Source organism: Delphinus delphis, chromosome 18 (genome assembly GCF_949987515.2).
Source record: "Delphinus delphis chromosome 18, mDelDel1.2, whole genome shotgun sequence".
NCBI classification, from domain to species: domain Eukaryota; kingdom Metazoa; phylum Chordata; class Mammalia; order Artiodactyla; family Delphinidae; genus Delphinus; species Delphinus delphis.
In genome coordinates, this window is record NC_082700.1 from 35,029,412 (window position 1) to 35,043,330 (window position 13,919).

At 35.4% G+C, this 13,919-nt stretch overlaps 1 protein-coding gene across 2 annotated transcripts in view; it reads left to right on the plus strand.

Moving 5' to 3' along the window:
• The first annotated feature begins 4,762 nt into the window (after window positions 1-4,762).
• KLHL1 (kelch like family member 1) overlaps window positions 4,763-13,919 on the plus strand; it is a 382,458-nt gene continuing 373,301 nt past the window's right edge. For both annotated transcript variants that reach the window (XM_059996028.1, XM_059996029.1), the window contains exon 1: window positions 4,763-5,265. In XM_059996028.1, coding sequence (XP_059852011.1) covers window positions 4,763-5,265 — 503 coding nt within the window. The remainder of the gene's footprint in view (window positions 5,266-13,919) is intronic.

Consider the following 13,919-nt stretch of genomic DNA (forward strand, 5'->3'; position numbering starts at 1 on the left):
TTCAGGTCTCCTAACCAGGAAAAAAAATAATTGCAACTGTGTTGAAACTAATATTTAATTTTTTTGTTATTTTATTCATTTTTACATGGACATGATAAAGTCTATAACTTTCAAGTCTGTATTGTATACACTATAATCTTACTATTTTATTTTGTTCTTAATGGTTAAAACTTCAGAGGTCACTCAGATTACCTCACAATGATAATGGAAAATTTAAATAAAACATGCAAAATAATGAAATTACTTTATACTATGTAAATAACATTTTTGGAAATATAAAGTATTAGTTAAGCAGTTTTCTCTTTAAAAGATTTCAGTTTTATACAAATGAGTATTATGATATCCCCAAATGTTTTTTACAGTAGAAAACATTCTTGAAAAATAATTACATGTATTAAATATTTCTATTTCTATATTAAATATACCTATCTTTACCTATATATTTATATTTATATAGTTATAGAAATATTTCCATAAAAGAAGTAGGCTTTCTTTAATCATATCATATTGCCCTGAGCAGTGCAATTAACCAGAGGACCTAGTTCAAATGTCAAAATAGTGAATTTTCACTTTTGATATTCTGCACACAATTTTGGGAATAAAAAGATACTTAAATGAAACCTGGGTCATCATTAATATGAATGCATCCTTTTAGTGCCATTTTGAATTCCTACATTCAAGCAATTAACTCAGAAATTTATGTATGAGAAGTTCTCAAGTATATACATTTATTACCTGATTCAAATCAAAAGGTCAAATAAGCCAAAGAGGTAGAGTGGATTAAAATGGTCCCTGAGGATCAATTAACACCTACGAATGTTTAGTAAGCAGTCAATTGCTACTGAACTAAACTATACACACAGTAATGAAGATTAATAGACTTTGAACAGGTTATGTTTATTTGCTTTAAGAAGTAGAAGTTCTTGATATTATACATTGATATTATACATGAGCTCACTTAATATTAGTGCTATATGGTATTGTTTCATTCATTTTCAGAAAGAAAGTGTCATTAAAGAACTACCTTAATTTCCACATCCACAACCATTCATTTTAAATAATATTTTCTAGTAATGTACATAGAAATGTTTCACTAAAATAGAACAAAGATGAACAAAAAAAATCAAAAATATAGGAGACTTTGAGGCCTGAACATTCTAATTGGATAATACTTAGCCATTCAAATGCTTTTGTTGAGTATTATTATGTAGAGGCAACTTACTAGACATTGTAGAAGTACTGTCAAGATTTAGGAGGATCACAATTTACTTTACCTGGGGTAAACACACATCTAATTGAGTGTGTTTAGAAAATGATTGGTAAAAGAGAAAATTTTCCACCAAGAAAATGCTTGGATCCACATCCAATTTTGTTTATTGGTTAAATGCTTGAGTTGTAGGAACTTTCAGTTCCTACAGTTTCATATTTAACATTCATGTTGAATTTAATTATGTGAAGAGTTTTATCTATGTGTATAGTAGTAAATGTTTGAGCATCCTCTGGATTTTCAGGATCCTGATTAATCTTTTTTGATAAGATTTTGTCAGGAAACTATGGCAATTAGGGTCATTTGAAAGACCCTAATTGACTGAAATGACAGTTCAATTTAATTAAACAGGATTAGAAAAATTGAATTGATTTTGTCTTTAAAGGAAAGTGTAATGTGATTGTTAGAATACTTAAAAAGTGAAATTTATTATGTCTATGCCCTGTTCCTTATAATCTTGGTTATCTTAAATCATAATTTAATCGACTCAGAAGTAGATTACAAATTATAACTGGCTAAAATATCATCCTTTGTTAGCTGTTACAGCCAGCTGCAAGGAACCTAATTCTTCCATATTTGCTACTACTTGGCATTAGACCTAATGGGCTGTAAGTGCTAAGTTAAATTTTTTTAGTTTGAGTAGTGGATAAATAAATGAATGAGTGCATATCTGACAAGGCATATTTTTTTCAAGGAGCTTTCTAACAATATGTAAATGTTAGTCATGCTATCTTAGTAAATTATTTTTTCTTTTCCTTCCTTCCTCCTTCTCTCTCTCTCTCTTTCTCCTTCATTTTCCTTCCTTCCCTCCTTCCTTCCTTTATTACTTCATCTTTCCTTTCTTCCTTCCTTCCATCTCAATAATAGAATATAACACTAAAATTAAAAAATATATATATATAATCAATATATAATCACCATCTGTTAAAAATGACAATATTTTAATTCATGTTCCTTTATACTAAAACTCAATATTACATTTCTTTTGGGTCATAGAAGTTACTGACCTTTGAACAGATAACTTTTAAACTGTATGATAATAATATCAGAATTGCAAAGTAAAAGGGAATACAAAATGGAATTTTAGAATAACAACAAAAATGAATTTTATATTACAGTTTTTAAAGTTATAGGTACTAATTAAGGAAGAAACTATAGATATAACAGACATATCACTTATGCTATATTATATTATATTTATAAAATATAAATATATTTGTATTATACATTTTATATTACTTAAGTTAAATTACATCAATTTAGAAAATCCATGAAGCCTCAATTTCTACAAAAGTCAGTTAATTATATACACTTCATATTTCTATATTACCTCTGATGGAAAGTTTTCTCTGCCCTGCTTGTGATGTGTAATTTCATACACTGTTTTCTTCCCTAAGGGAAATACTTACTTGATTCAGTTATTGGATAAAAATGATCTGTCACCATTGTTTGCTTTAAAGGGCTTTTTACTTTTTTTTATTTAAACACTGAATACTGAAAGAAAAAATCAAGGCACAGGGGATTGCAGTCCAGCTGTTGTGGCATAAATCAATATTTAAAATGCACAATAGTGATTTTTCTTCCTCTAAAGTAGGGATTTTGTGTGCTTAATTTCTTGTTTTATTAAAATGTCCAACTTTGTCTAGGAAGGACTGAAAATTTAGCTTCAGTTTCTGTTTAAATTTACTGCTCAACAATGGGGTAACAGAACAGGAATATAACTGCACTTTAATATTTGATTTCTGTCTTTCCGTGCCCTGTTGGGGGTTGCTGAAGCTTTGGATTTCATAAATTTCTGTGAATTTCATTTCATTAAACAACCATATTCCTTGTTGAGTTAAGGAAACTACTATTTCTTTGACCCCAGTTTAGCTTTAGCAAAGGTGCCTGGGTTCTATTTTAATTGCTCATTAAAGGAAAAGCTGAAAAATTTCTAAGTAGTCATAGCTAGAAAGGGATCATAATCCTCATCATTCTAAATATAAGGAAAAACACATCTTTCCTTCTTCAAACAAGAGATTTTTGCAGAATAGTAGCCTTTGGATATACTCATTTATTGCCTAAATTCTTCCATACATTTTATATCATGATTTATGTACCAGAAGGTTATGCCTTGAAATTTCATTTTATTTTATTACACTTCTTGGTTTACAGAACAGCTTTCATTCTAAGGCGACGCACCAAATACACTGATTTTGCAAAACTCGTCCCCTGCGCTAAGATGCCCATCTTCAGATTTCTACTGCGTGCCTCTGGCCCCCAGGGTGAAGCACTGCCTGAGTGCATTAATGGCAGAATCACAATGTAATTGTCAGAATGGTGGCATCATCACACTTTGACGCCAACATCCTCCTTTCTTTCTTCTCACTACAGAGAAACTAAGGCTAAAGGTTAAAGGATGTGGCTTATTAAATAATTCAAGCCATTAACCTGCAACCTGAAAACCGATGGCAGCCTGTTAAGTTTACGCTGCCATGATTCATGTTTGGTGTCTACTGATGCTAAAGCATATTGCCTGTTTGCTTTACTTTTATTGCTACGTAGTAATGTAGTGAGGAAAGAGAATGAACAAAGGTGACAGGACCCACGCAAGGGGACAATAAGAGCAGCAGACACACTTGCATAAAGAAGATTGAAGCCTTCCCTCCCTCCCTCCATCTCTCCGTATAGGCCCCAGTGCACATCTGCGTCACTGACGCTGGAGGAGGAGGCGCTGAGGCAGAGAGAAAATTGTACTGTGAGGACCTTGACAGCTTTACCGGCGCGGGCTTTTCTTTTTGCCTTCCTATATTTTCTGGAATAGATTTTTTTTTTTCTCTTTTACAAACTGACTAGATAAAACCACCCCTTCTCGCCTTGCAGAAGGCATTTGACTTTCTCAGAGGTACCCGCAAGCTCTCAGAGCATCCTCCGAGAGACCAGTGACAGGAGCGCAGGTGCAACGAGAAGGCGGAGGGGAGGGGGGTGCGCTTCTTCGCGACTTGGGGATCTTTCTCTCTGCGCTCCCCAGGCACTGAACTCTAAGCTGCAAGGATAGGGGAGCCGACAGCTTCTCCACTGAGGCTCTGCCACCGGTGCTTGCCAGGGAGGTGTATTCAGCTGTCGCTGCCTCCGAAGCTTCGGAGCGCGCAGACCTCTCTCCCTCGCCCATCTCCAGCATCAGGGTCGTCCCTCCCCGCGCGGTAACCACGGGGACCCCGCAAGAAGATCGGGGATTCTCAGCCCTCTGCATCCAGCTCCTTCCTCTGCTCCCGGCCGTTGAGCTCACCACGCGCGGGTCCTGCGGACCTGACCGCCGCTGAGCCGCGCGGCTCTGCTGTCCGCGCTCCGCTCGTCGCCTGGCAGGGCGCGCAGCCGCCTGGTCCCGTCTGTTGCCAGGGTGCAGAGGGCGCCTCCCTCCCCCTCCTCCAACCCCGGGCTCCGTTGGCCTCCCTCACCCGCTGACCCGTCTACTCCTGCATCCGCTGAATCCCCTTTGCCTTCCTTGCGTCAAGCATGTCAGGCTCTGGGCGAAAAGATTTTGATGTGAAGCACATCCTGCGACTCCGCTGGAAACTCTTCAGCCACCCGTCGCAGTCCCCCGGCGCTCCGGCCGGGGGCAGCTGCCTGCAAGAAGACAGCAGCAGCAGCTTCGAGCACTGGGGACCCAGCCAGAGCCGCCTGCTCAAAAGCCAAGAGAAGGGCAGCGTGAGCACTTTCTGGAAGAAGCCTTCCTCTTCTTCCTCCTCTTCTTCTTCTGCCTCCCCGTCCTCTTCCTCCTCTTCCTTCGACCCACTGAATGGCACCCTGCTGCCAGTGGCCACGAGGCTGCAGCAAGGGGCGCCCGGGCAGGGCACCCACCAGCCGGCCAGGACTCTCTTCTACGTGGAGTCCCTAGAAGAGGAGGAGGTGCCAGGCATGGACTTTCCTGGACCACACGAAAAAGGGCTTGTCTTGCAAGAGCTCAAAGTGGAACCGGCCAACTCGAGCCAGGCAACAGGTGAAGGATGTGGACACAGGTACAGTAAGTCCCCATGGGACATCCAAGCATTCCTCAATTTCCACTCGTTTCCCCCCACCCTGTGCACTCTGGGTAGTTACTAAGTCTAAAACGTTTCAAGTTGAAAATTTTGGTTAAGAGATGCCAACCCGGTTTTTATTACTCAAATTGCAACCTCATTAAAAGTTTCCTCCTTAGTTTCTATTGGCTCATGCATATTGCTTTTCTTTCCCCAAGTTTTCGGAGCTTAATCACATATTGAATATATATGCATTTTGATAACTCTCCATGTAGAGTGGTTCTCATATTTCTGAGGTTGTAGTATTCTTCTGTCATCTTCTGTCATTAAATTACATACATCAGTCTCCCAGTTATTTGATATGAGGAGGAACTTCCTTTAAACACCATTCAAATGCATCTCATATACTGGCCTAGAAACTGACTTGTCAGGTTACCTAGGATCCCTGTGGCTTGAATATATATTCCAGGAGTAATGAGGTGGACAGTAGGCCACCAGACAGCAAGATTATCTTCTCTCTTTTTTTCCCCATGAAGGACAGTGTTACTATTCTCTATCCTAACTTCCCTTTTTATCCTACTTCATGAACACCTTTGCTTTGTTTAAAGTCTTAGAATTAAACTCTTGCTAATGCCCTTTTCACTTTTCTGTCCTGATTCATTGTCTCGGTATGGAACTGTGTATTCTTAGTGAGCAGGTCAACATTTATTTCTTGTTTATATCTAATATTACACTTCTTTGAGCACAGTTCTTCTACTTTCAAGACTTACAGAAAACATTCGCACACATAACCTCCTTCTGAGTTTGACATTTTCAAAGAATTGATTCATTCTACACTAGATCATTACTACTTTTGGCGTATAGTGATGATACGAAAAGATTTGCATTTAAATTCATATATCAGAATATATTATTGAAGAAGAAATACAGGAGAGATATAGGAAAATAATAATGAAATTTTAATAAAATTTACCTTTCAGTAAAAATAAAAATTAGAAACAGAAGCAATGTTTTAAACTTTTGCTTGATTGAATCAACTTTTTATAAAGTTAAGTCACAAAAAGAACACATAAAACAAAATAATACCATAGGTGGTCTCCAATTATGTTGACAAATGTGAAGTTAAAGATACAAAAATTATACTTAAAAAATTTCAATTATATGGATTATGTGGATTTGAATTTTAAGAGCCTTGAACATAATCTAATATGTGATGACAATATGTAACATTATGATTTTAAAGACAAAGAAATTTAATTTGCAATTTTCGAGTATGAGAAAGTTTTTTCCATATATAGGCGATTAAATATAAATTTATCTATTATTCAATCAATTAAGATAATTTACCAAAATGATTATAATTTGGGGTACTATTAATACTACGAAGTTATTTGATTTATGTATTCACTAGTGACCTATAGTTTTAGATCGTTTTTAAAAATAAAATATGTTGGGCTTTACCTCCTTTAGTTGAGGAAATGTAATTTTTTAGTTTTAGGAAATCATTCATAAACATTTAGCAATTCACCTTATATATTTAAAAGAAAACCAGTTAGGTTAAAGATTTACTAATTACTATTTTATTGAAATTGATATTTTTGTGTCTCAGACAGTTCAGGGAATAAATAGATTTGTTTTTCAGTCTTGAGTCTTTTTTTTTCAGTTTCAGTTTTAGTTTCAGTTTTGAGTCTTTTTCTTTCAGTTTTGAGTCTTCAAATCAGCTCAAATATCTGATTTCTGGGAATATTAATGTTTAATAATGTTTAATAATTAAAAATTTTTTCTTTATAAAACTACAGTTTTAAGTAAATAAGGCATACTTGGCATGAGTAATTTCAGAAGACTTTCATGTAAATTGGACAATTTGGAAATAGAAAATATAATAAATTTAAAAATAAAACTAATAACTAATAACCTCAGTTAGGGATGAAATATCCATCAGATTTAACTTCCAATCCCTTACTTTTGAATATACATCAGTGTTTATACACACAAAGGGTTGTAAATGGAAAGAATTCTGAAAATAAGCCAAGTGCCACCCCAAGTCATATTTACTTTTGGAATGAGGGTTTCCAATGAGGGCTTGCATGTGTAAAATATTGAAAATCAGGTCTAATTTTATTTTAAAATTCTTATTCATGCTTAAATCCTTTAGTTAAATTTTAATTTCTCACTGGACAAATCAGTCAACACTGATAGTATTCTCACGGACTTTATATGTTCCTAAACATTCATAGACTACTGGTTCTGTGCTCATGATTGATTGACAACATGCTACTAAACTAAGCAATAAGCTATTATCAATATATATTATTATAATACGCAGTAAGAATAATGTTCATTTCCCAGAAAGGACAGCATTTCCAAGGTTAAGTATGGAATGGAAAACAATATGTAAAATAATTCAGTAATGTGGATTTACTTTGGTTTCTATCATAATCCATGCAGGAAATCTACATATCGTTCATAATGACCAATGAACACATGAAGTATATAAACCTGCATGATCATTTTGATTACTTGGGTCATTACTGTATCACCGTTCTGTGATATCACATTTGATATTTAACATTTTGTTTCATCAATTCTGACCATTATGCTAAATTAATCTTCACATATAAAAAAGAGTTGGCTCTTTTTCTCTTCCTTCATTTTCTAATCTTCTCTTTATTCATTTGGTCTCATACTAGTTAAGAACATTGTTTTAGATAAGCATAAGTAGCTCAGTTGGTTTTATTTGTTGTTCAAACAGCAGATGGAAGTTGCTCAGCAGAAAGCTGCTCTTAATCTCAGAATTCTGGAAAGGTCAAATTATCATGGAGTTGAAACATAAAGGTAGCAATAAGACAGTAGTAAACTGAATTACTGCTGAAACCCAGCCTTTATCTTATCCCACTCCACCAGACACACATAAACAAATCTCAGTATTCTACTACCTTAACCATGACACCATTAAGAATCCTAACTCTTACAGTAATAGGCTCTTGCCCTATGCTATTAATCATCTATTTTTTCTACTTTACTGTCTGAATGTAATTTTTAGAGAGTATATCATTTCCTAGCCATTCAGATCACTATATATTTTTGATATGCATATTTTTTGTCCAAAATTCTATATGTAGTAAACTAAGAAACCAAAGAGAAATATTTCTATTCTTGCAGTTTATAGTGATGTGAGTAGGAGAAAAGATGTCGTGTTTAACTACTTGCTTTTTTAGTTTTCTCAGTTCTCACAGAGTGCAGGCATCTATTTCCATGGTTTCAGTTACCACCCATAAACTGTATTTCAGAGCTGCATCTCAAAACCTAGACTCTGCCTCGCCACACACACAACCCCCTCTCCCCCCACTTCCCCCATGAACTCAGGTCTCACACATCCACTTGACCTTTCTGGTAGATATCACAGATACAATATAAATACAGCACACACAAAATTGAGCTCATAATCTCCCTTCTCTCTTGCTCAATTTTCTTCTTCTCTATCTCAGAGAATAGCTCGCCATACATTAGGTTGTACGAGCCAGAAATCCAGGATCATATTTACCAGAATTCTCTTTCCCCTGATTTTCAATATTCCACCAAGCCCTGTCACTTTTCCTTCAAAAATGTCCTCCCCTATGTCTGCCTCACATCTCTCCATATCCATTGTCCACACCTAATTTTAAAATACTGTCATCTTTCAACTCAACTTCTGCAACTGCCATCTGCATCCTCTTTCCTCATTGATTTTGCCACCTGTAATCCTTTCTCCACACCAGAGTCAATGAAAATTTATAAGATAAAAATCTAAAATTTTTCCCCATATCCTGGCTCTCCTTTTATTTTTCAAAGCATTTCCACCACTCTGACCACACTCTATCTCCTGGTCAGTTAGGCCCTGAAAGAGCTGACTCTTGTCTGCCATCCAGGCCCTTCACTCATCACAACCCCACCATTCTCCCCTGTCTTCCACAGGCAACATTCTTCTTTACCATTTTTCTCTGCCTTTAGGCCTCACAAAATTAATTCCTTTCCTTATTACATAGTGGTTCTCCTTCCCTCAATCCATCCTTTTCTGTATTCATTCTTATTCATTACTGAGATGTTGTGAATAAAAGTTCTGTACCTTTCTTAAAGAAGTGTTCATTGATCCCCCAGGAAAAATCATTTAAAATTTTTTTAATTTATTTTATCCCCTTATTTTATGTTCTTAGAGTAAGTGTTCTCTGGCTTCAATTTCTTATTGTAGCCATATATTAATATCCATGTTTCCTTTTCTGTTTGTCTTTAACTACAATTGCCCAGTGGACAAGATGTTTCTGTTTTGCTCATTATTTTATCCCTATCATAGAGCATGTAGTTACTCAATAAATATCACTGAGTGAATACATATTTGTCATAATCATAATGGGTGACATTGATTAAGAGCTTGCTGTCTTCCAGATATCAAGCTGAATATTTATATTGTGGAATTTAATATTCAGAACAGCCCTATGATTCTGGTACAATTATGGATCCCTTTGTTAAAATGATTACATAATCATTTTATGATTATGAGAAAACTGAGATATAGACAGGTAATTAAGTTGCCCCAAACCACAGGATTGTAAGTAGTACAGCTAGATTTTTAATCCTTGCACTCTGACTCCTGACACCATATTCCAGGTGATTTTGCCAACTCTTCTTTACCTCTGTTTAAACAAACAAAACAGAAGAAAAGAGGCTCCAACCAAGATTATGCTGAGGCAGTTCTCTTGTTCCTCTGGTGGAAATTATGCTTGTGTCTGCATGTTTAAATACATTCTTTAAAATGATAGTGATGGACAATGCCTGAGAAGGATCAGTCAAGGAGGACTTGGCCCAAGTTAAAAAACATTCAGTTATTTCCTGAATTATGGTTCATTCAGTGTATTTTACTTTTTAATTAAACAAAAGTATGAGGAAATAACCTAGATAGGGAAAAATTATTTAAATTTGGAATCCAAAAGAGAGCATCATGATAGAAACTCTCCTTCTGAAGTTCAGAACAATTGACAAAGAGAAGTGTCACAGACAGAGAGCATATACCATTAGAATCACATGGTCGTATTTGTTTAGAATAAAAAGAAAGCAGCCTTGCTTCAGTCAAAAGAAAAAAGAAAAATTTAAAAAATGGCAAAGGGCTATTTCTTCAGGAAAGTAGTTCTCAAACTATTCTTCTATGGACACTAAATTAAAATAATGTTCATATTTTCCCTATGACCTCAATTTCTTAGTGAAAAAGTGTATAGAGTGATTTTACTCAATTTTACATCTTCCTTACTAATTTATTCTAGGCTTGGGTATTATATAGCCTATTAGCATTTAAGTCAGAACTAGCAAAAGACAATAGCTTGTTTGGCAAAAGTTTTTTTTTTTTTACTTAATTTAGGATGGGTTTACCAATATTATATATTGTTTGCAAAGAGGTCCACAATTTCCAGGTGCCCTCCCCTCTGAGCAAATTTGCTTCAGGCAAACTAAGAAGATCATAAAAGAAAAGGTAATAAGATCACTAAGTTGGATTTTCAGGTACACAAAACTCCACAGCTATCTGAGAGAAAGATGTGAGTATATTGGGTTAGCCAAGAAGTTCATTCTAGTTTTTCTGTAACATCTTGTGGAAAAACCTAAACAGACCCTTTGGCCAACCCAATAAATGCAAGATGAAATAAATAGAACTCTTAATTATAACAAACAATAAAACCTCTACACTAATTGAAGAACCATATTCTGGCTTTCTTTGATAAATTGCTAATGAATACTTTGTAAACTATATCATTAACCACTTTAAGGTACTACTTTAAATAATTTAAAAATAATAAAGAAATCCTCCCTATCCAAAATTTGGTTAATACAGAATATACTATTGATCAGATATTTATTTCATTAGTTTATTTTTCCTAAGTCTCAAAAGATAATTTGTGTATCTGGAGGATGATATGTTTCTAACAAGTACATGTTAATTCAAATTTCATTGTTTTTGACCAAGAGCTCTTATAGAATTTACAGAAAACTTAGACCTGCAGGGTATTTTAGAGTTATGTCAAGTTTCTGAACATGAAAATGACAACATTTTAAACAGAGTCTTATAGTAATGAGTCTCTTTTGATTTATTTTAACATCCAAAATAACTGTAGGTATTTTTGTAGTAGCTGTAAAATCAAATGCTCTGGAATTTACATATTAGATTAGACCAGATAATAATTAATTTACCTTTCTGCATTTAAGATAAGGTTATTCAAAACTTTGAAGAGAACATCCTATATAGACACAGATAATCTGAGCAGAATTAAATATTTCAAAATCTTATAAGTCAAGTATAGATTAAAAAAAGAAGGGCTTCCCTGGTGGCACAGTGGGTGAGAGTCCGCCTGCTGTTGCAGGGGACATGAGTTTGTTGCCCGGTCCGGGAAGATCACACATGCCACAGAGCGGCTAGGCCCGTGAGCCATGGCTGCTGAGCCTGCACGTGCGGAACCTGTGCTCCACAACGGGAGAGGCCACAACAGTGAGAGGCCCACATACAGCAAAAAAAAAGAAAAGAAAATAAAAGAAAATCTATTGAACAATATAGGTTTGATGCTAACTACCTTTGCTGACTTTTCTGGCCAGGACTTGAAAACAGATTGATCTAAGTACTTATGAAAGCATAACAAAGTTTAACTTGACCAGAGAAAATGTGTACTATGATTTTAGTATCCCAGGAAAATGTCATTTTGAATGGTAAGCAAATGAGACAGATCATTTTGGCTGAAGATCATGTCACAGAAATGGTACTTAAAAGTAATCTGAGGGTCATCAATAATAGTAAAGAGTGGAATCAGTTGATGTTAATTCTAAATTCAGCTTTTCCCATCGCCTAGGCAGCCTTAGTCCAACTCTGATAATTTCTCATAGAAAATCATTCAGTTTATTTTCCTATCATACTTGTTTGTGACACTGTATCTTGGTAGATCATTTAGACTCCTTTTTTCTTACTGATATTGCTAGATGTTTACCCGTGTAAATCAGCATTTTCATCTTGACTGAAATATGACAGAAAAACTTTAAAAATGGGATCAGAAAATTGCGAGAGTTTATACTACAAAGGAAGGGAGAATACAATACAACTATTTTATAGTTCTTCAAGAGGTGAATGCCAAAATCTATTTGTATCTACAATAAAGTATGTGATTTGGTTTGGTTTATTTCTTTAGTAGATTCTGATTATACTGAGCTTGGCCCACCAGAGCAACACCCAGCTCTACCCACCACCAATCCCTCCAATTAGGAAGCTTGCACAAGCCTCTTAGATAGCTTCATCCACCAGAGGCCAGACAGAAGAAGCAAGAAAAACTACAATCCTGCAGCCTGTGGAATGAAAACCACATTCACAGAACGATAGGTAAAATGAAAAGGCAAAGAACTATGTACCAGATGAAGGAACAAGATAAACCCCAAAAAAGCAATTAAATGAATTGGAGATAGGTAACCATCCAGAAAAAGAATTCAGAATAATGCTAGTGAAGATGATCCAGGACCTCAGAGAAAGAATGGAGACAAAGATCAAGAAGATGCAAGAAATGTTTAACAAAGATCTAGAAGAATTACAGAACAAAAAAACTGAGATGAACAATACAGTAACTGCAAAGAAAAATACACTAGAAGCAATCAATAGCAGAAAAACTGAGGCAGAAGGATGGATAACTGACCTGGAAAACAAAAAGGTGGAATTCACTGCTGCAGAACAGAATAAAGAAAAAAGAATGAAAACAAAGGAAGACAGCTTAAGAGACCACTGGGACAACATTAAACGCAACACCATTCACCTTATAGGGGTCCCAGAAGGAGAAGAGAGAGAGAAAGGACCTGAGAAAATATTTGAAGAGATTATAGTCAAAAACTTCCCTAACATGGGAAAGGAAATTGCTACCTAAGTCCAGGAAGTGCAGAGAGTCCCAGGCAGGATAAACCCAAGGATAAAAATGCTGAGACACATAGTAATCAAACTGACAAAAATTAAAGAAAAAGAAAAATTATTAAAAGCAAGAAGGGAAAAATGACAAATAACATACAAGGTAACTCCCATAAGGTTAACAGCTGATTTCTCAGCAGAAACTCTACAAGCCAGAAGGGAGTGACATGATATATTTAAAGTGATGAAAGGGAAGAAACTGTAACCAAGATTACTCTACCCAGCAAGGATCTCATTCAGATTAGGTGGAGAAATCAAAAGCTTTACAGACCAGCAAAAGCTAAGAGAATTCAGCACCACCAAACCAGCTCTACAACAAAGACAAAAGGAACTTCTCTAAGTGGAAAACACAAGAGAAGAAAAGGACCTACAAAAACAAACACAAAATAATATAAGAAAATGGTAATCGGAACATACATATTGATAATCACCTTAAATGTGAATGGATTAAATGCTCCAACCAAAAGACCCAGGCTCATTGAATGGATACAAAAATAAGACCCATATATATGCTGTCTACAAGAAACCCACTTCAGACCTAGGGACACATACAGACTGAAAGTGAGGGGATGGAAAAAGTTATTCCATGCAAATTCAAATCAAAAGAAAGCTGGAGTAACAATTCTCATATCAGATAAAATAGACCTTAAAATAAAGATTATTACGGAAGACAAAGAGGACAAGGATTCTTCAATATATA